The following is a 21,660-nucleotide window of genomic DNA, read 5'->3' on the forward strand; positions in this document are numbered from 1 at the left end:
CCATCATGCATCTGGTATTGAAACGGCTTGTAATTGCTAATCACACCTGGTGGTAAAATAAGGGCCCTTTAAAAAGCAATCTGTAAAAAAAAAAAAAAATCTTACATAACTCTGTACATTCACATTCCATATAGCTGCACAATATCACAATCTACAATAAAATCAACAATAAAACCGTGAAGCAACTGAGGGCTTGTACAGTTGTAGGCTACGTTGTTAAAGTAGTTATTAGTCAAAGTTCTTCATCAGTGCGAGGCCAACATGTTCATGCGTGATGATGTGCCCCAGACGATCTCTTGAGAGAATGGAAAACCTGCGCAGTACTGCATGTGCATATGCTGCAGCACGTGTTACGCAATACGCGTGTTGTGCAAGTCACAACATTCCTCCATCCACATTCCAGGGCTGCGGATCAGCATCAGCATGTGCTGCCCTCTAAAGTCAGTCTGCATCTCCCTAATTTATATAAGCACACGCATCAGTTACTACAGGTCTAATAACGTGATCATTTCTCGCAACGTGTAATGTTAAGAGACATAATGCATTGCATGCTCTCAACACTAGATGGCGGTGTTCACCAACAATTATTTATTTGAACGCCGAGAAGAGAGGCGGTGTGATCGGTGACACGAGCGTATTAAGGTAATTGATGATGTGGACATAAAGGATTATGTCCGGATATACTACACACCCAAGTGGCTGGAAGATGATGTGCAGCTTTATTGGTGAAATAAAAATAAACACTCAATCATGGTATTTGTTCTTCAAACACAATCCACTTGGCTTCTGGAAATAGTAATTGAGAGGAATAACTGGAATGGCCACAACATGGAGATATGTCTCAGGTGTGCAGAATATTTAAATGTTCATACCCTGAGTTAAATACAAGTGAATAACGCATATTTTTTTTCCAGTTCCGTAAAAAGGTTTAAGAATTTGAGATGATGCCAGGTGTCAGAATCCACCAAACACAGGGTGGTAAAATACCCCTCTGCAAGGTCACACGTCTCAACCCAACTCGGTGTTTATCAAGTCTGTGAAACAATATTTACATCACACAAATAAGCCTATTATAAAGATGCGCTACAGTGAACACATTAACCACAGTTTGAGTAAACAGCAAAATTGAATTTCAAAAAGTGCCCCATTTGTGGTATTTCTTAACCTTTCCAGACTTTTGTAAATGATTTTGAAAGCTAGCGTAGGCAATTCATGTTGGAAGCTTTTTTTGCGCCTATGTTAGGCCAATGATTGGACGACCGACCTGTCAGTCTACCTGCCTTCATAAGTCTTGCACAGAGCTAGGCAGACCTATGCTAAAGAAAGCCGGCATGTCACGTGATTGGTTGAAGGGGAAGGGTTGGACGTTTTCTATTGGTGACTTTAAAAATGTAGCCTACTCTGGCCTGTTTCTTCAGATTGCCTACCCTAGCTTTAACGTTTTAACGTAGCGTTTCAATGGGAGGTGAAATATTGAGAGATTGGCTAAATTCTTACACGGTAATTATTCAAGAAAATGTATGAAAGTTATAGACGGATAAAATTAAGCAGTAGAGCAATACATTCATTTAAGTTTCAATAAAATCATTAAATAATAGTCATTTTAACTTTTGGTGAGGTTTTCCTTAAATAATCAGCTAAAATACAACCGCGGCCTAGGCTGTCGATATATGTGGTTCATCGCATGCCAAAATAGACGTGTAAAGTATGGCCAAGCCTCGGAAAAACAAACAGTAACAAAAACAGCAACAACGATTTCTTTGGTGATATGGATTCGACGCAAACCGTCGGATAATGTTGACTAGTGCGAGTACGAGTGAAGTCTGAAATCCTACCACAAAACACGGCAGTTGAGGACCACTGCCATTCAGTCTCTCTGTCTGTCCATCAGTCCGTCCATCCGTCTGTCCCCCCCTCCCCCCCCGTGGACAAATCCTCCTCCTGCTCGCGGAGGTTCCGGCCAAGATGAAGACCCCGTACATCCACGAGGAAGAGCCCCCCCCCCCCCCTGTGCTCAGAGCTCACAGGGTGCTGGCCGTGATGAAGACGTGTATCCTGGCCACGAAGGACGTCATGCTGCCCTGTCTGAGGAGCTTCATCTCCACGTCCACCAGGAAGTCCTTGGCCTCGCGCACCTGCCGCTGCAGGTACACGGCGCCCGTGAAGCCGTTGAGCTTGCGCGTGCTGAAGTAGCCCTCCTCGTTGCCGCGGGTGACGGCCATGGACACTTGGTCGCCGGCGTAGGCGGGCGACGGGCTAATGCGGAAGATCTGCGCCGGCGTCAGGATGTCGGTCTGGAAGTTGAGCTGGTAGTAGGTGATGCGCAGCGGGAGTTTCAGGCACTCCGGCGCGTTGCCCGGGCAACCCAGCTTCTCGCAGCGCCTGGGAGACGCAGAGGGTGGTGGCGGGGGAAAGCATCGTCAACCGAGGCACACGTTGGAAACGCATTTACATTACATTATAATCAGGGCATTCACCGGACGCTTTTATCCAAAGCAACCTGAAGATTTATTTTAGCATTTTTATGCTGGAGTAAGATAGACAGGAAGATATGTGAGATAGAGCGGACGACACGCAACAAAGGACCACGGGCAGGAATCGAACCCGGGTTGCTGCGATCAGGACTGTGCCTTCATGGTACGCGCTCTCAGAGGCGGGCTGTACTACTATGCAGGGGCCCCCAAATCACTCTTCGCCTGGAGCCCCCAAAGGCCTAAGTTCGCCACTGCGCGCTCTACCTGGTGAGCCGCCGGGGCTCAGTTCACACTCAAACACCGACGACAAAGTCAACCACGCAAGGCGACACCTAACCCCAGTTAGGGTGAGGGTTAGATGTCTAGCTCAGGGACACCTTGACACTCAGCTAGAAGGAGCCGGGGATCAAACTAGCAACCTTTCGGTTACAAGTTAACCCGCTCCACCACCTGAGCTACTGCCTAAAATATTTCTAAGCTTTAGCGCAAGTTCTACCAGGAGGACTCAACTCACACGCGCCAGTTTGCCAATCACCGATCACCTGCCTACACCTGCTTTATAAAGAGTAGTCTAACCTATGTTCTTTGCTGCTTAGGTATTTCGTTCAATGCTCCCCCTTCCACCCCACCACCACCAGGTCTGCCCCAGTGTACCGGTCCAGGGGAAGGCCCCGCCCCTGCTAGTCCAGGCAGGATATGCCGAGTCCACACGTCGCCCTGGATCCGTGACGCCAATGATTCATCATGCAAAATATTCTCTCTTATGTTATCATTCAAAATAAATCTTTATTCGTGTTTATTGGTGAACGAGTCTTCATGGGACTTATATTAAAATAAGTGTACAGTTGCTTTTGAGTCAGCCTCTGTGCCTTTGTGTCGCCCGTGCTGTAGAATAGCTGTTTGTCCTCAATACATTGATTCCCATCAAAGGGGTAGGTAGTGTGGTGGTGCTCACCGTGCCTCACTACCAGCAGAAGGGACTCGGTTTGCAGGCATCGCTGAGTGACAGGCCCTAACCCCTACCTGCTCCTTAATGGCTTTTTTCCCCCTGATCATTCGAAGTCGCTTTGGATAATACTGGATGAAAACAAAGTAGTAAGTAGTGAAGAAAAACAGACGGAGAGGTGGAAACCTGTTTGTCTTCGGAAGACTTTTGGTAAACCCTGCATATGCCAGAATAACCAGGCTGCCCTCCACATAGTGGGTTTTACTTTGCGTTTCCTAAATTCAGCAAAGGATGAAAACCAACAAACCAAATCCGCTCAAATCCGATCATCTAGCGCAACAATCAAGGCCCTGTCTGTCCGAGATCCAATGTGATCATAAAGATTTGGAACTCGGTCGAAAGCTGCCATTAGTCTCTACAGTGGATGGATATATGTCCTATCTCTCTCCCTCTCACTCTCCCTCTCTCTCTCTCAGTCTCTGTCTCTCTCTCTAGCATTGTCTCTCAAATGACTTACGACAGTAGAGAAACGCTGTCACACGCCCATTAAACTGAACAGGGAGAGCCGAAGTGCTTATCAATTTGAACGATGTTCAGTTCAGGCCAATCATCCTCCTGTCTCGCAGATCATTACCCAACTGGGACGGTGTAAGGCGTGGTGAAGGGGCCCCTTCAATGAAGCATGGCCACAAGTTCCTTATAAGCTAACATGTTCCCATGCATGTAGCGTTGTGAGGGTGGGGAGTCAGGCAGGATTATAGGGAGAGAGAAAGTAACAATGGATTTATTAATCAATGTAAAATGTACGAATGAAACGCTCCATCAACTTCGTCAAGAGCCCCCTACTTAAGAATAACTGACTCTAAGTGAATCCACAGTTAACCCTTTGCATTCATGTAAGATACCTTACCTCTACCTGCTCCTTAATGACATTTATTTAAATTCACTGTCTAACCCCTACCCGCTCCTTGATGAAATGTATTTAAATTCACTGTCTAACCCCTACCTGCTCCTTAATGAAATTTATTTAAATTCACTGTCTAACCCCTACCCGCTCCTTGATGAAATGTATTTAAATTCACTGTCTAACCCCTACCTGCTCCTTAATGAAATGTATTTAAATTCACTGTCTAACCCCTACCCGCTCCTTGATGAAATGTATTTAAATTCACTGTCTAACTAACCCCTACCTGCTCCTTAATGAAATGTATTTCAATTCACTGTCTAACCCCTAACTGCCCCTTAAAAACATTAATCTCAACAGTATTTAAATTGACTCTCAGTCCACCGCCTACTCCTTACTGACGTTAAGGTGAGTTGAATCCCTTACAAGTTGTCCAGCATAAAGGCCTCTCCCAAAACGACTAAAACAGAAGCCTGACAAAGTAAAACCACGACAGGGTCAATCCAAGGGAAGGGGGCATGCCCCCTGGGGGTCAGAGGGCGCCGACTCACGTGTCAGATGCCTTCTTGTAGTTGGGCGGGCAGGTGAAGGAGAGGCAGCGATAGCTCCCCTGGATGTTGTAGCATCTCTGATCCCCAGAACAGTTGTGGGCGCCGGTGGTGCACTCATCAATATCTGTGTGGGGGAGATGATGAGGTGTGATGACATGGCTTCAGGCGCTGCTCATTAGTCTACACATGAACTGCGGCAACGGTTTCCGTATGCCATCCATCAAACACTAATTACCCACCGTTGAGACGACACTGAAAAAAAACATGTTTTTGATTATTTCTCCGAACGATCTGCCCTGCCACAGCCAAACAAACGATGGATCATGTTATTATGAGCGTGGATCATTTATTATCGTGAGTTGCCCCAACCTAGCCCGGGCAATGTGACGACCAAATGAGGTAGACTGCATCAACGTGCTCGGATACACACAGACTCACATGACACGCATGGATGGTGTCATGTGTTCATAATCATGACTCGCATGGATGGTGTCATGTGTTCATAATCATGACACGCATGGATGGTGTCATCATGTGTTCATAATCATGACACGTGGTGTCATGTGTTCATAATCTTGTTGTACATTTCCTACTAAGAAATACAAACTAACGCCTGCAATAGACTTCAGACGCTGAGGAAGGGAATGGTGTCGTAGGAGGTTAGGAGGTAGGAGGTAGGAGGTGGTTAGGAGGTAGGAGGTGGTGAGGAGGTAGGAGGTAGGAGGTGGTGAGGTAGGAGGTGGTGAGGAGGTAGGATGTAGGAGGTGGTGAGGAGGTAGGAGGTAGGAGGTGGTTAGGAGGTAGGAGGTGGTGAGGAGGTAGGAGGTAGGAGGTGGTTAGGAGTTAGGAGGTAGGAGGTGGTGAGGAGGTAGGAGGTGGTGAGGAGGTAGGAGGTAGGAGGTGGTGAGGTAGGAGGTGGTGAGGAGGTAGGATGTAGGAGGTGGTGAGGAGGTAGGAGGTAGGAGGTGGTGAGGAGGTAGGAGGTAGGAGGTGGTTAGGAGGTAGGAGGTGGTTAGGAGTTAGGAGGTAGGAGGTGGTTAGGAGGTAGGAGGTGGTGAGGAGGTAGGAGGTAGGAGGTGGTTAGGAGTTAGGAGGTAGGAGGTGGTGAGGAGGTAGGAGGTGGTGAGGAGGTAGGAGGTAGGAGGTGGTTAGGAGTTAGGAGGTAGGAGGTGGTTAGGAGGTAGGAGGTGGTGAGGAGGTAGGAGGTAGGAGGTGGTTAGGAGTTAGGAGGTAGGAGGTGGTGAGGAGGTAGGAGGTGGTGAGGAGGTAGGATGTAGGAGGTGGTGAGGAGGTAGGAGGTAGGAGGTGATTAGGAGGTAGGAGGTGGTGAGGAGGTAGGAGGTAGGAGGTGGTGAGGTAGGAGGTGGTTAGGAGGTAGGAGGTGGTGAGGAGGTAGGAGGTAGGAGGTGGTGAGGTAGGAGGTGGTGAGGAGGTAGGAGGTAGGAGGTGGTGAGGAGGTAGGAGGTAGGAGGTGGTTAGGAGGTAGGAGGTGGTTAGGAGTTAGGAGGTAGGAGGTGGTTAGGAGGTGGTTAGGAGGTAGGAGGTGGTGAGGAGGTAGGAGGTAGGAGGTAGGAGGTGGTGAGGAGGTAGGAGGTAGGAGGTGGTTAGGAGGTAGGAGGTGGTGAGGTAGGAGGTGGTGAGGAGGTAGGAGGTAGGAGGTGGTTAGGAGTTAGGAGGTAGGAGGTAGGAGGTGGTGAGGAGGTAGGAGGTGGCTAGGAGTTAGGAGGTAGGAGGTAGGAGGTGGTGAGGAGGTAGGAGGTAGGAGGTGGTTAGGAGGTAGGAGGTAGGCGGTAGGAGGTAGGCGGTAGGAGGCGTGGGGGTCCAGGCTCCTCACCTCTGCAGGTGTGTCTGTTGGCGGCCATGGTGTACCCCGTGGTGGGACAGGCACACTGGTAGCTCCCCGGGACGTTGACGCACTCAAACGCACACATGTTCCCAATGCTCTGGGAGCACTCGTCAATGTCTACCGGAGAAACACACACACGCACACACACACGCGCGCACGCACACGCACGCACGCACGCACACGGACGCACACACACACGCACGGACGCACACACACACGCACGCACGCACACGCACGCACGCACGCACGCACATGCAAGCACACACACACACACAGGCACGCACGCACGCACGCACGCACGCACGCACGCACGCACGCACGCACACGCACACGCACACACACACAGACACACACACAAAGCATTTCATTGTTAGTCATATAATCCACTATGTGTAGATGTTTGTATATTATTATTTATATTTCTTGTGTGTGTGTGTGTGTGTGTGTGTGTGTGTGTGTGTGTCTGTGTGTAAAAGCAACCAGTCACAAAGGATCAGACACGATTGTTGTTAAAAACATGCAAACTTGGCTTGATGACAAGGGTGCCATCGATCTGACTGTAGCAAATTGCTTCAGAGCTGAAATCCATCAACCCACTACCCCGAATAGAATCGACTCGTTTTTATTCCCCAAAGATTTTCCATTCCATTAACAAATAGCTTCTTAAAAATGTCAGTTTGTTTCTGAATACACTGGAAACACATCCAGTAAAAAATATCTTCACCCAGATTCAATCTCACCCTCCTGGGTGAGGTTCGGACTGAACCATCTCAGCCCCGCCGGTGAGGTCTGGACCGAACCATCTCACCCTGCGGGTGAGGTCTGGACCGAACCATCTTAACCTTGTTGGTGAGGTCCGGACTGAACCATCTTACCCTCGCAGGTAAGGTCCGGACTGAACCATCTCACCCTCGCAGGTAAGGTCCGGACTGAACCATCTCACCCTTGCGGTTGAGGTCCGGACCGAACCATCTCATCTTCAAGGGTGAGGATTGGACCGAACCATCTCATCCTCATGGGTGAGGTCCGGACCGAACCATCTCAACACCTCGCGGGTAAGGTCCTGACTGAACCATCTCACCTTCGCAGGTGTGCCCGTCCTCCTTCAGGTAGAAGCCCTGGCGGCAGTAGCATTGGTACGATCCGTAGATGTTTGCACACTCCTGGCTGCACGGGTTAGAGTCGCATTCATTCAGGTCTGTGCATGGACACATACACACACACACACACCCACACCCCCACACACACACAAACACACACACACACACACACACACACACACACACACACACACACACACACACACACACACACACACACACACACACACACACACACACACACACACACACACACACACAGGAAAGAGAAGACAAATACGTTGTTTATCGCTTCTTAAAGAAACAAGAACCTTTAAGCTACACTCCCACTTTGTTTAGCCTCATTTATCATCCACCTACGCAAGCACACACACACACACACACACACACACACACACACACACACACACACACACACACACACACACACACACACACACACACACACACACACACACACACACGGTTAGCAACACTGAATCAAAGCCTCGTCATCACAGAGAACACCAGCTCTATGGAGGCTTTGAATAAAACAGTGTGTGTGTGTGTGTGCGTGCGTGTGCGTGGGTTCAACTTTCTTGTTGTGAGTCTGATGTACCGACGACGGAGCGCAGCTGAGGCTGAGAAGCTGTTACTGTATAACTCCCCCGAGACCGGGAACAAATTGGACTCCCCAAATAAAATGTCACCAATAACGGGTTTGGCTCAGCTACACTTTCCTCATAATGGTCCTCTACCCTTTCCATGTCTGGCTGCCTGGCTTGCTGTCTGTCCGTCTGTCTGTCTGTCTCTGTGTCCATATTTGTGTCTGTCTGCCTGTCTGTCTGTTTGTCCTTGTGTCCATCTCCTTTTCTGTCTGTCTGTCTGTCTGTCTGTCTGTCTGTCTGTCCGTCTGTCCGTCTGTCTCTATGTCTCTATGTCTCTATGTCTGCCTGTCTGTCAGTTTGTTTGTCTCTGTGTCCATCTCTTTGTCTGTCCGTCTGTCTGTCTGTCTGTATGTCAGTGTCCATCCTGCTGTCTGTCTGTCTGCTTGGCCTCCCCCCTGTCTCTCTATATGTCTGCCGCCTGTCTTTCAGTCTCTCTGCCTGTCTGTCTGACTGCTGTACTGGTTGCCCAGATGCCCTTCCTGCTCCATAATGACACCATCTTTTTGGATAAAGGTGTCTGCTGATCGACCCTAGTAAATGTGATATTACGTAAGAGCTTTAAATCTAAAATGATCTATAGATGTTCGTATCCACTCAAACATCCCACTCCTTCCCCGCTGCTATACGTACAATAAACCCCTTTAACATATTTACATACGCAGGGCACTTTACACATTTCCACCTGTGTGTCATGTCTCTATGTACCGAGTCTCTATAAGCCGTCTCCTACTGTTCTGGTCGGTCTTCATTGGTCCTGAACTGAGCTGAGGAAAGGTCCAGTAGGCTTGGCTGTGTGGACGTTGAGCTGAGAGGGATTGTGTTGCAGTTCTTCCTTCACAGTTCTTGATTGGTTCTACACTGAGCTGAGGACCACCTGTGTGTCAGTGAGCTGAGCGGGGCTTGTGTCGCGGTCCTACCGTCACAGTTCTTGCCGTCGAAGGCCAGGGCGAATCCGGCGGTGCAGGAGCACTGGTAGGAACCCGGGGTGTTGTCACAGGTCTGGGAGCACAGCCGGCCCGGGTAGCGCCAGCACTCGTTCACATCTGACCAAACACAGGGCGCAGAGTGGGTGGAGGTGGTGGAGGAGGAGGCTGATGTTGTGGAGGTTTAGGGTGGGTGGAGGTTGATGTTGTGGAGCTTAGGGTGGGTGGAGGAGGTGGAGGAGGAGGTTGATGTTGTGGAGGTTTAGGGTGGGTGGAGGTGGTGGAGGTGGAGGTTGATGTTGTGGAGGTTTAGGGTGGGTGGAAGTTGATGTTGTGGAGGTTAGGGTGGGTGGAGGTTGAGGTTGATGTTGTGGAGGTTTAGGGTGGGTGGAGGTGGAGGTGGGGGTTGTTTTTTTGGAGGGTGATTGACGATGCGGTGAAGGTGGATGAAGGGCTAGGGGCTGATAGCGGTGGTGACGGAGGTGGTGCAGGTGGTGTAGGAGGTGGTATTGGTGGTGATAATGCTGACGCTATAAGTAGGAGTGATGGAGGTGTGAACGGGGGCAGTGCTGGTAAAGGAGGTGTTGAAGGTGGTGTAGGAGGATGTGATTGCAGGGTGGAGGGGGGAGGTGCTGCTTGCGAAGGTGGTATCGGTGGTGATAATGCTGACGGTGTAAATAGGAAGGATGGATGGTGTGGATGGTGGCGGTGGTGGGGACAGTGGTGGAGGAGGTGGCTGTGGTGGTGATGGGGTAGGGGGGGGAGGTCATGGCTGGGGCTTGACAGCTTAGTGGCGGAGGCGTCCTTGGCAGAGCCAAAAGCCATTTGGTTCAGTCCCAATCAGCCCCGCCGAGCTGAAGGCCTGCTCGCTGATAATAGCTGGATCTGTATTCCGGGTCGGTATCTCTGTCCATCTTTATTACCGCTGAGTCACTTTGGGTGAGAGCGCATCCCCTAACTAAATTATAAATGGGCTAAACTGCGGCTTACGCGGAGGCGATAGAGAGGATGACAGGGAGGGGGGGCAGGTAGCCAGCCTCCATTGGTATGCAGAGTGTGGAGGGAGTCTGATGTTGGGGTACCAGCCCGGCGGTGAGAAGGGCCAGCGTGTTTCCTGACACCCACTCACACACAAATGCGGATGCATCATCAATACCCCCACCTATATTATCACCTCCACCAGTATCATCACCACCCCCACCTACTTCACCCCCCCACCCCCCCCCCCCCCCCCACCACTTCACCTGTATATCCTCACTTCCACCCTCATCAAAGCACCAGCACACTCACCTTCTCCTTCAAACTACATTATTACATAACCCTCATCACCACCACCATGCTCACCAACACCCCCCCCTCCCCGGCCGGTGTCAAACTGTTCCCCCCCCCTCACCCCCAGAGTACGTACCGTTGCAGACCTTGCGGACGGTGTCGAACTGGTAGCCAGCCCCACAGTCACAGCGGTAGCTGCCAGGCAGGTTGTGACAGATCTGTCCCGTTCCACATCGGTAGGTGCCCATCAGACACTCATCCACATCTACACACACGCACACGCACACGCACACACACACACACACACACACACAGACACACACACAGACACACACAGAGACACACACACACACACACACATGGCATAGACACACACACACACACACACACACACACACACACACACACACACACACACACACACACACACACACACACACACACACACACACACACACACACACACACACACACAAAGACAACATAGACACACACACACGACAAAAACACAGAGACACACATGTACACACACACACACACACACACACACACACACACACACACACACACACACACACACACACACACACACACACACACACACACACACACACACACACACACACACACACACACACACACACACACACAAACACACAGAGGACAGAAGGGGCGCCCGCAGCCAAAGCTGTTAATATCAGCCGGTGCAAAGCTCTACTTGTGTTTGGTTGTTATGCTCCAACAAACACACAGGTAGGCATATGGTGTACACACACACACATGCACACACAAACGTGTCAAAATATTAGATGAGACATCATCTCTCGGAAGTAGTTCATCAGCAGATCACTGAGGGAATCGGACATTTGTTGTTTCGAGAATACACTTGAACGTGATGTGTGTTGATGTGTTGTGGTGCGTGTTGATGTGTGGTGATGTGTGTTGATGTGTGGTGATGTGTGTTGATGTGTGTTGATGTGTGTTGACGTGTGTTGGTGTGTGTTGAGGTGTGTTGGTGTGTGTTGATGTGTGTTGTTGTGTGTTGATGTGCGTTGATGATGTGTGGTGATGATGTGTGGTGATGTGTGTTGATGTGTGTGGACGTGTGTTGATGTCTGTGGACGTGTGTTGATGTGTGTTGACGTGTGTTTGGTGTGTGTTGACGTGTGTTTGGTGTGTGTTGATGTGTGTTGATGTGTGTTGACGTGTGTTTGGTGTGTGTGGACGTGTGTTGATGCGTGTATCCTACGGGCAGCGGAGTGACTGTGAGGCGTCGTGATGTGTTTATCAAGCGGGCAGCAGAGTGATGGTGAGGTGTGGTGGTGTGCGGTGAGGTGTGTTTGGGGGTCCCTGCTGTCCCCATCTCACCGATGCACCTGGTCCCATCAGGCCCGGACTGGTAGCCCTGGGAACACTGGATGACCTGGCGCTGGCAGGTGTAGGAGCCCACCGTGTTGATGCACTTGAACCCGGGGCTACACGTCTCCGACAGGGAGCTGCACTCGTTGATGTCTGAGAGAACACACACACACACACACACACACACACACACACACACACACACACACACACACACACACACACACACACACACACACACACACACACACACACACACACACACACACACACACACACACACAGTCATAGGGGAGAAACTGTAAGTCACAGTTTACCTCCAGGGTAAACCGTACTCATGGCTGTGAAGCCCCCCCACTGTGTAGCGTGTGTGGGGGGTCAGAGAACTGACACAACATACATACAGTGTAATCCTGACTGACAGATACATATACAGTATATATATACACACACAGAGATGTATCCCTCCTCTCTGCTGGTGGTCTATTTACTCCATTCATAAACCACCCCTGTGTTTGTGTTAGTGTGTCTGTGTGGGATGTGTGTATCGTGTGTGTATCGTGTAGTGGCCGGTCTGGGCTGACCGGGGGCGTCCTTTACCGATGCAGTTCCCGTGCGAGTCCAGCTTGAAGCCGGTCAGACACTTCTGTTTGGGGCCGCACACAAACGACCCATCTGTGTTCTTACACACCAGCCCGGCACCGCAGTTATGGGTCCGCACCATGCACTCGTCGATGTCTGAGGGAGGAAGAGCGTTTCTTCATGTTGTTACGACCAACATGAAACATCAATGCCCCCGTCACTGCAAACATACACACACACACAAAACGTACGCACACAGACACACACACAAGCACGCGTGCATAAACACACACACCCACACAAACAGACACACATACACATACACCTACAGACACACACACACAGAAACATATACACACATTTTCACTTACATACACACACACACACACACACACACACACACACACACAAACGTGTGTGTGTGTGTGTGTGAGTGTATGTGTGTGTGTATCGAAAAGGGCTGAGTCATGCCAATGTTACATTCCAGTTCGTCCAGTCAAAGGATAAACCACTGCCAACTGCATTATGAATATGAGCGCACCCCCTCTGCTTGAAATGGCAACATCCGGCCCGTAGGTGGCACTGTGGCACAAGATTAGAAACTGCGCACCTGATGCTATCATGGGGATGCTATGCAGAAACATAACACTATAAGAATTAAAACGTTCCTCTCAAATATCACATAACTTTTAGAAAGGACAATTGAGCAGAACTTTTTTTTAATGACAGTAATAAGGGCCCATTGAGGGATAGACGTGTTTTGATGGTTCCTCTCTTCTTTTGTTTTATATTTCTCAACGGCGGCACTCAGTTCTGCATGCTTTATTAGCTCCTGAGAGATTTGTAGCGCACTGCGCTAGCAGAAGTCTTCATTTGAGATTTTCCCGTTCAATTACTGTCAGCGGAGAGAGCGCAGTTCGCTGCCCAACACTCCCGACTTCGGTTTGCTTTCAGGGTAGTAATTTGCTTTCTAGCCTTGCGAGGTAATCTGCTAAACAGTGCCTTCATGATCCAGATCCAAACTCCATCCGTTGAGACTTCCCTACATTGTTCATGTTGCAAGGATGTGATGTGGGTTCTTCAGAGCACTATTCACAGCATCCCTTGCCTCTCATGATTTAGTAAAGAAAATCATTAAACATTGAATAAAAACCCTTGTATGTAGCATTGTAGCATTGTTCACTAACTTGACCCCAATGCTTTGCAGAATGCATTGTGGTTATTGATTTATTGGTTACAAGAATCAAACACATGTTGCAACGCACACCATTTCAACACAATGACACCTGTGTGATTTGAGTTATATATCCTCTGGCGTTCGTTGACATACGCTCACTAGGGCTGGAAGATTTGGGGAAATTATCGAATTGTGATTATTTCGACCACACACAACTCTTTTTAAAGTTCTTTACGTTCTGTATTATTCAATAACGAAGCAATAAATCATTCTATACTATGACCAACACAACATTGGAAGCAGTTGACAAATAAAGTGTACTTTCCTTCAGACCAGGCCTATGTGTTGAGATGAATTGAAGCATGAATTGATATTATCACATGTTTATTTAACTATTGAATTGTAAAGGAAGAATAAATACGAATCCTACTGATCTCCAGTCAGTAACAGTAACAAATCCCCAAAAACAAAACAAAAATCCCCCCAAAAAATCGAAAAAAAAATGGCAGCCTTTAGCGATTTGCTAATCGCGTTCCATGACGATGCAATGTCGGTTTGAATTGGATGCATCGTTCAGCCCTCACGCTCACACAACACCGCAGTATCTCAACATCAGCGGGATAAGTTTACGGCCCTTCCTGCCATATTGAAACAAATGGTGCAAAACACAGCCGCTCATGGGGAGAGTGAGGGAACACGATTTGGCTGGCTCCCCCGTTCAGCCAGCCAGCTCCCCTCATCTTTTCTGGCGCGGTGTCGTGCTAATTAATGAATCCAGATGGTTTCCTCTGGGGACCAGTCCTACCTGGAAGTTCCAGCTCAGAATAAATTAGTATTAAGCACCTAACGACGTTGATGTTTTTTGTGCACGCAAGCCCAACTGAAGTTCCAGGTGTTTGAAGGGAGCACAATATTGCTGTTGACAGTCAAAGTGGGCGTCTGGAGTCGAACGCTGTCGGCAGACTGTGGATGCCACGCAGGCAGGCGGTAAGAAATCAGCAAAACAAGCAAATAAAAAAAAAAAAACGGGACTTAATCTTCTCTAAGACTTGAGGATCGTAGCTATGGAACCACGTGTGGGAAGGTACCCTCACTGCCTATTGTGGACACAGATGTGTTCTCTGTATATTGTTTGTCGTCGTTATTCTCATTTCCATTTTGTATCCCTTTGTAAGCCTTATTAATGTCTGCTACTTCGAGCCTGGGAAGCAGACGAATCTGCAAGCCCCTGTTTTGTTTGCTCTGGCAGATGGTCGGGCCCCCTCCTGCTCAGACCCATTTCCAGCAGACCTGCCCGCGGTCTGCCCAAATCACAGCCGTTTATCTAATATCGGGCGGGTTTGATAACCCACTAGATAACCAAGATGGCTGGTGCTGATCTGGAACATTCTGTTAATCCGCGACCGCGACGGTATTAAAAGATCTGGACGGTGTAATTTCCCTTAAATTAGATTTAACAACCGCACCCAGAGCTAGTGTGGAGAAGAAAAGATGTGATTGTTGCACGAAATATTTGGTAAAAGTTGAATTTACCAACGCAGCTCTCAGAGCTGAGTCAAACCTTGTGTTGCTCTGATTGGCTGTTGGTCTATCCAATCACATCAAGAGGCATTCTATGCCTGTGGGTAAAACCTCTTGAATGACCTGAGAGGCTCCAGACTAAGACGCATTTGTGAATGGGTTGGGCTGCTGTACTTCAGCTGTCACACCTCGAGTCATTTCCAATCTCAGATAAATCAAGTTCGTCTCACTAAGGGGGCCACTCACACTAGGGCCGTTTGCCTGTTCTGTGCTGCAGGAAGATTCAGCACGATTCCCCCCCTCCCCACTCCCCCCGCTGGCCCGTGGTCACATTGCTCCCAAAGGCCGTGGCCTGGGCACGATTGCTCCTTCATACATATGTTATCACGTCATAATACGATAAATACGTCATCACCAAGCGTCCACCCCGCCATAACAACAATGGAGAACAAAAACGTGAATGCTGTTGTCGGCCCAAATTTCAAGTAAACACTCGACTTCACTATCGCACCAACGTTAACCTACTCGTGAACCGCTTGCCGCCATTGTTTAAAATGAATGTTGTGGGGAAGAAGGGCATGGACCTATAAAGAAAGAAGGGTCGCGCAAAGACTACATCATCCAGCTCACGTTGCGTATCCTCTCATTAGCTTCTGTACTTTGGCCACGGCACACCTCTTCCAAGTGTGCCGTGGCCAAGGGGCTGTTCCGTGCTGGAATACGGATGGCGTGGTCACACTAGCCAAACGTTCTAGACTTTAGTATGCGAATGAGCTCGGGCACGGGGCCGTGGCCCTAGTGTGAGCGGCCCCTTAATCTTATCTTATATTGTTTTATATCTCTGTTATTTATCCAGGGGAGGTTGACAAAGAATATCCCCCAGTTACCAGGAGTTGTCCCCCTTTCCTTCAGAGGAGACGTCCTGTCTCCCTGCGGTCAGTGAGGACCCCCTGGCCCTCTTCGCCAGAGTATAGGGTGCTAATCCTGGCCCTGGTGCCAACAGGGTCCCCTTATCATCCCTTGGGCCCCTCTAATTGGATGAATTCATTCCTCGCCGCCTCACTGTGATGGCCAGCGTGTGATGAGCATTCCGGCGCAAACTGGCTGCCTGACGTCAACCAGGTCGTCGCTACTCACGAACACACTGTGCGCTGTACACCCGATACGTGAAATACGAATAATGACCGCGCTCTCATTAGGCAAGTGTTCAGAGAATATGTCGCAGGAAAGGCCCCCTTCTCCTCCTTGGAATTCGGAACTCGTTTTGTGGACTTGAGAGGGGGGATATCTATCTGTGTGCCGGTGTTGAGGTCCAGTGCGATAATGTGTGTTTTACTTGTTATTGTTGCGCTGATGAGGTGAATTAGTCTGGCACTGGTAAACTCAGTATGCTTGGTGGCTGTGTTTGTGTGTGTTAGTGTGTGTGTGTGTGTGTGTGTGTGTGTGTGTGTGTGTGTGTGTGTGTGTGTGTGTGTGTGTGTGTGTGTGTGTGTGTGTGTGTGTGTGTGTGTGTGTGTGTGTGTATGATGTGTATGTGTGTGTTTCTGTGTGTGTTTCTGTGTGTATGATGTGTATGTGTGTGTTTCTGTGTGTGTTTCTGTGTGTGTGTGTGTGTGTGTGTGTGTGTGTGTGCGTGCGCGTGTGCGTGTGTGTGTGTGTGTGTGTGTGTGCGTGCGTGTATGTGTAAGTGTATGATGTGTGTGTGCGTGTGTTTCTGTGTGTGTGTGTGTGTGTGTGTGTGTGTGTGTGTGTGTGTGTGTGATCTTAATGAGTGTGTTCCTGTTGGTGTGGACACACATGTGGAAACGCAGCAGATGGCGCTGAGAGTTTAACAAGACCTCTTGTGTTACGATCAGGGAGGATACGGGGCTCGGCGGCTTTTAAAGTTCCCGTGGAAAAAACGCAAACTTGGAACAAGTGAGCGGATGTACAATACATACCTCGACGACCAACTGCTTTTGCTGTCGACGGATTGTCTTGGGCATGTGGTTTTAATGAATAAGTACCTAAATGTTACTTAAATGTTATTACCAAATCGTCAAAGAGTAAAAAGCAGTTGGTTGTCGTAGTATTAATTCTACATTCGCTAACTTGGAGCTGCTTTAACTGTTGACGATTTGGTTTTGGGCGTGGTATTTAAACGATACTGCTGTTCTTCTTCGTTATCACTGTGTGTGTGTGTGTGTGTGTGTGTGTGTGTGTGTGTGTGTGTGTGTGTGTGTGTGTGTGTGTGTGTGTGTGTGTGTGTGTGTGTGTGTGTGTGTGTGTGTGTGTGTGTGTGTGATGTCACACACCTTGGTTTGGAAGTGTTTGAAATACAACGAAGCAAAGATAGACGTGAGTGTCAGTCACCAGGAGTCGGTTCCTTTCCCCTGCTGGGTCACATGTTCTGATCTCTCCTGAGTCGGTCGTGACCCGTCATGAATAAATGAGGTGATGGATGTGGCTGTACTCTGGTGACGCCACAGATTGTATGTTTAAATACTTTAATGTCTTTACTTTGAATTCATGTCTAGAGTACCTTGTCTGATGTGGTGCGCCATGACACTTAGACGGATGGGGGTATATAACCCTCCACCCCCGCACACGCGCGCACACACACACACACACACACACACACACACACACACACACACACACACACACACACACACACACACACACACACACACACACACACACACACACACACACACACACACACCACCCTATTGAAAAAATACCATATCGGTATTTGAATTGCTCTTCAGCATTCAACAACAGCGGCTTTTGGAGAAAATGTTATGAAGGAAAAAGCACAAAAAATATCGGCCCATCTATCAGTAACATAAGCTACAAATTCAAATAGATTCAACATATCGCTGGATGTAGACATCAGTCTCCTATATATCAGCGCACTGGCACACACACAAATATTACTATTCCTCATTTTGCAGGCTCTGACTTTCACAGCTAATCCCACACAGCAAGAGCACATGTAAAACGTACAGGAAACCTGTGTTCCACTGGGGATCCCCACGGTGTGATGTTAGCCTGCTGTTACCCTGTTGTTAGCATGCCGTCGATGACATCAGTCGCCGTAGCTCCGTGCTGCACTCACCCTCGCACACGCCATTCCGGGACTGGTAGCCAGCCGAGCAGGAAAGCTGGCGCTCGCACACATGTGACCCCACCGTGTTCACGCATCGCTCGCCCACGCCACAGCTGTGCACGCCGCTCACACACTCGTCCACATCTGGAAGGGAAAAGAGAACTCTTAATGAGTGTTGAAGTGTGTGTGTGAGTATGTATTTACAGTATGTGTGTGCTCATGCGTGCATATGTGTGTGTGTGTGTGTGTGTGTGTGTGTGTGTGTGTGTGTGTGTGTGTGTGTGTTCGTGTTCGTGTGCGTGTAAAAACAGCATTAGCGAAAGAGAGGATTCGATGGAAAAAGAAAGAAAAAAAAGTAACGGAAAGAGAGCGAGAAAGAGGACGCTAGGGAGGTCGAGAGACAATGACGGAACGAGAGCGAGGAGGAAGAGAGAGGAAAAGAAAAACAAGAGAGAGGTGAACGGACTAACGAGCCGGATCAGAGTCAGACCCTACAGGATTCAGGTCGACAGTCCCGTCCACCCCCTGCCTCCCCCATTCTCCCCCATCCTCCCCTGCCTCCCCCATCCTCCCCCATCCTCCCCCTGTCACCCCCGTTCCTCAGGGGTGTCTGCTCCCTGTTCAGCACCAGCAGATGGGTGCAGGCGAATAAACAGCCGCCAAGAAGGGCACAAGGAAGCCATTCTTACAGCAGGGCTGCGGGGATAAGGGCGCGCGGGGGGGGGGGGGGGGGGCGCATGGCTGATGCACGCACTGTTGCATTCTGGGTCGTGTGAGATTACGGAATCGTAGTTTCAGCAACACAGGTGTGTTTTAGTTTGTTTTCATGTCATGGCACCGGACAAGGCTGGCATTCATCCAATTCTGGATTTAAAAAAATACCGGAAGGCAGAAAATATGTTTGGGGAATATTGTATGAAGCCTTGTTTGATTTGGTGCGATAGCAGACTTAGGTCATTCATTGTTCCGCTTCTGTGATCTCAGAAAAACTCTGAAAGCGAAATGAAACGCCTGTGACTGCGATACGAATGGCCACTCTGTGAATGGGAAAGCGTAAAGCCGACGCGTGTAGAAATGTTATCGTTCAAACAGAGCCCTGCCGGGTAAACACCAAGCGTTGATTTATAACATTAGTGGACTCCAGCCCTGAGACAATGGATTCCAGAGCTGGTGTTTATCACCGCGCTTCGTTCTGTTATCTGTTATCACCCGCCACAGCGAGGCCTGCACATACGGTAGGAGAATGTGTGTATGTGTTTGGTATATCTGTGGGGTGTGTGTATGTGAGAGTGATTATATGTGTGTTGCGAGTATGTGTCCGATGTGTTTGTGAGTAGGTGTGAAATTGTGTGTTTATGTGGGATCGCGTGTTGCGATGTGTATGCGGGTACGTGTGCGAGTGTGTGTTTGTGTGTGTGATGCGCGTGTCTGCATATTCATGAGTGTGAGTGAGACCCACTTTTCTCGGTAAGCTCCCTGCATGATTGGCCTTTTATCCGCCTCTGAATATCCCTCTTAAACAAGGTGTGTTGGCTGCACTGAGAGGAGGACTCAGAGCCATCTGCACGAGGGCAACATTCGTTGAAAGAGCAATGGAAGAACGAGGGGAAGGAACATCCACATGTTCCCTCGTCTTTTGAAGTTCCGCGCCCGCGGGGGGACTGAGTAGAAAGGTAAAAACACCTTCACTGCAGTCATCAAAGACTCACAGCTCCAGTGCGGGGCTCCACAAGCACACCTCCTGCCTGAGAAACCATCTCTTACTGCGCTTTCTTTTCTTTTCTTCTTTACCAGGTTCAGGGTGTTAAAAAGCAAAAGTCCACCCCATGATTTTGAGATATCTGGAATTGCTTATCAGTGCAGCTCTGCATATGTATGACTGATGAGTTAAGTCAGCTGGCTCAGGGCACGGTTGGAGAAAAAACAAGGCACGGTGTTCGACTTTGTGAGTTTTGAAGATTCTCAACCACACAGCAGGTATAACATAACCCTGCATTCACAGACAAAGGCGACATTTTGTCACAAAGATACTCCCCAGAAAACCACAGAACATATTCTCAGAGGAACCACCGTGACGTCATTTATTTTCCTTGACTTTTTCTTCATGTTGCGTAACGCCTCGCAGATCATGCAAGGACAAAAGCTGTGTAAAGTCGGTCCCTCATTGGCCGAGAGTGTGTGGGGTCACAGATAGGACAAGGTGTGGCTAGGGTATACAGGAGGAAGCGCCAAAGGTTCTGGGTTCAATTCCCTAATATCCCACCCCATCCATGAGAAAGACGCCATAGCGCCTTTACAGGCACTTTGAAAAAAAGGTTTGAAAAACGTGCTTTTTGTGAATAAAGTGTCTGCTTTAAGACTAAATAGTAGGTATTTCGAGAAGCCTAAGGTGTTGCAGACAGTATAAGCGCTGGCTGAGGTGTATACAGATGTACAGCCATACAATCCCTTTAGAGTTGAATAGAAAGTAAGAGAAACAGGGGGTGTGTGGCGGTGACTGGAAATCCTGGGAGCGGTAGGCGACATAAACCGTCTTCACAGAATACGAGCGCCTCAGATTACCGCGACGTAATCCCCCTGGTGAATCCCGCGCACAACACAGGGACCGACAACATCCCAGAGCCTCTCGGTGAGCCTCAGGCCCGTGTCCTCCTCTCTCCGGAACCACCAGACATCTGTTGTTGTGAGCTGAAAGCTCGACACGCCTCCAGAGGGATGGCTGGGGGGGGGTCCCAGCTCGGCCCCCAGCTCGTCCCCTTGCATGAGAGGGCCGTTCTCGGACGCTGTCTCGCTGGGCGGGGCTGAAGTCAAAGCTACGACCTGATTGGTCGTCGTGGACATGAGATACTCAACGAGTGGAACGGGTGGGAAATGCTCGACCGGGAATTTCCTCGCAGCGTCAGCTGGACCACATAATACATGGGACTGTGTATAAAATGGACAGATTAAATATATATTCAGATGTATGCATGTACATACATGTAATCAGATAAAGTCAGCAACACCATTACTCAAGTAATAATCTAAGAGAGCACAACTTGAGTATGGAGGAGAGTGAGACGGCTGGTATTCCACACACGGGGTGCAGTGGTCCACAGTGAGACTGCGTGCCACCCCGGTGACACCCCAGTGACACCCCAGTGACACCCCAGTGACACCCCAGAGACCTCCCTGAACTGGGCCCTCCGCGACAGGGGGGCATTAAAGGAGAATTCCGGTGTAAAATGGATCTGGGATATGTTTTGTAGGATAACGAGTTGGAAGGTT

At 49.2% G+C, this 21,660-nt stretch overlaps 1 protein-coding gene across 1 annotated transcript in view; it reads right to left on the bottom strand.

Moving 5' to 3' along the window:
* Positions 1-2,005: 2,005 nt before the first annotated feature.
* The window catches only part of fbln2 (fibulin 2), a 27,686-nt gene continuing 8,031 nt past the window's right edge, over positions 2,006-21,660 (bottom strand). The window contains exons 4-12 of the mRNA XM_056606086.1: positions 18,403-18,537; positions 12,623-12,760; positions 12,032-12,175; positions 10,800-10,928; positions 9,386-9,511; positions 7,803-7,919; positions 6,710-6,838; positions 4,876-4,999; positions 2,006-2,382 (exon numbers count right to left, since the gene is read on the bottom strand). Coding sequence (XP_056462061.1) covers positions 2,022-2,382; positions 4,876-4,999; positions 6,710-6,838; positions 7,803-7,919; positions 9,386-9,511; positions 10,800-10,928; positions 12,032-12,175; positions 12,623-12,760; positions 18,403-18,537 — 1,403 coding nt within the window. The 3' untranslated portion in view covers positions 2,006-2,021. The remainder of the gene's footprint in view (positions 2,383-4,875; positions 5,000-6,709; positions 6,839-7,802; positions 7,920-9,385; positions 9,512-10,799; positions 10,929-12,031; positions 12,176-12,622; positions 12,761-18,402; positions 18,538-21,660) is intronic.

This window comes from Gadus chalcogrammus, chromosome 13 (genome assembly GCF_026213295.1).
Source record: "Gadus chalcogrammus isolate NIFS_2021 chromosome 13, NIFS_Gcha_1.0, whole genome shotgun sequence".
NCBI lineage: Eukaryota > Metazoa > Chordata > Actinopteri > Gadiformes > Gadidae > Gadus > Gadus chalcogrammus.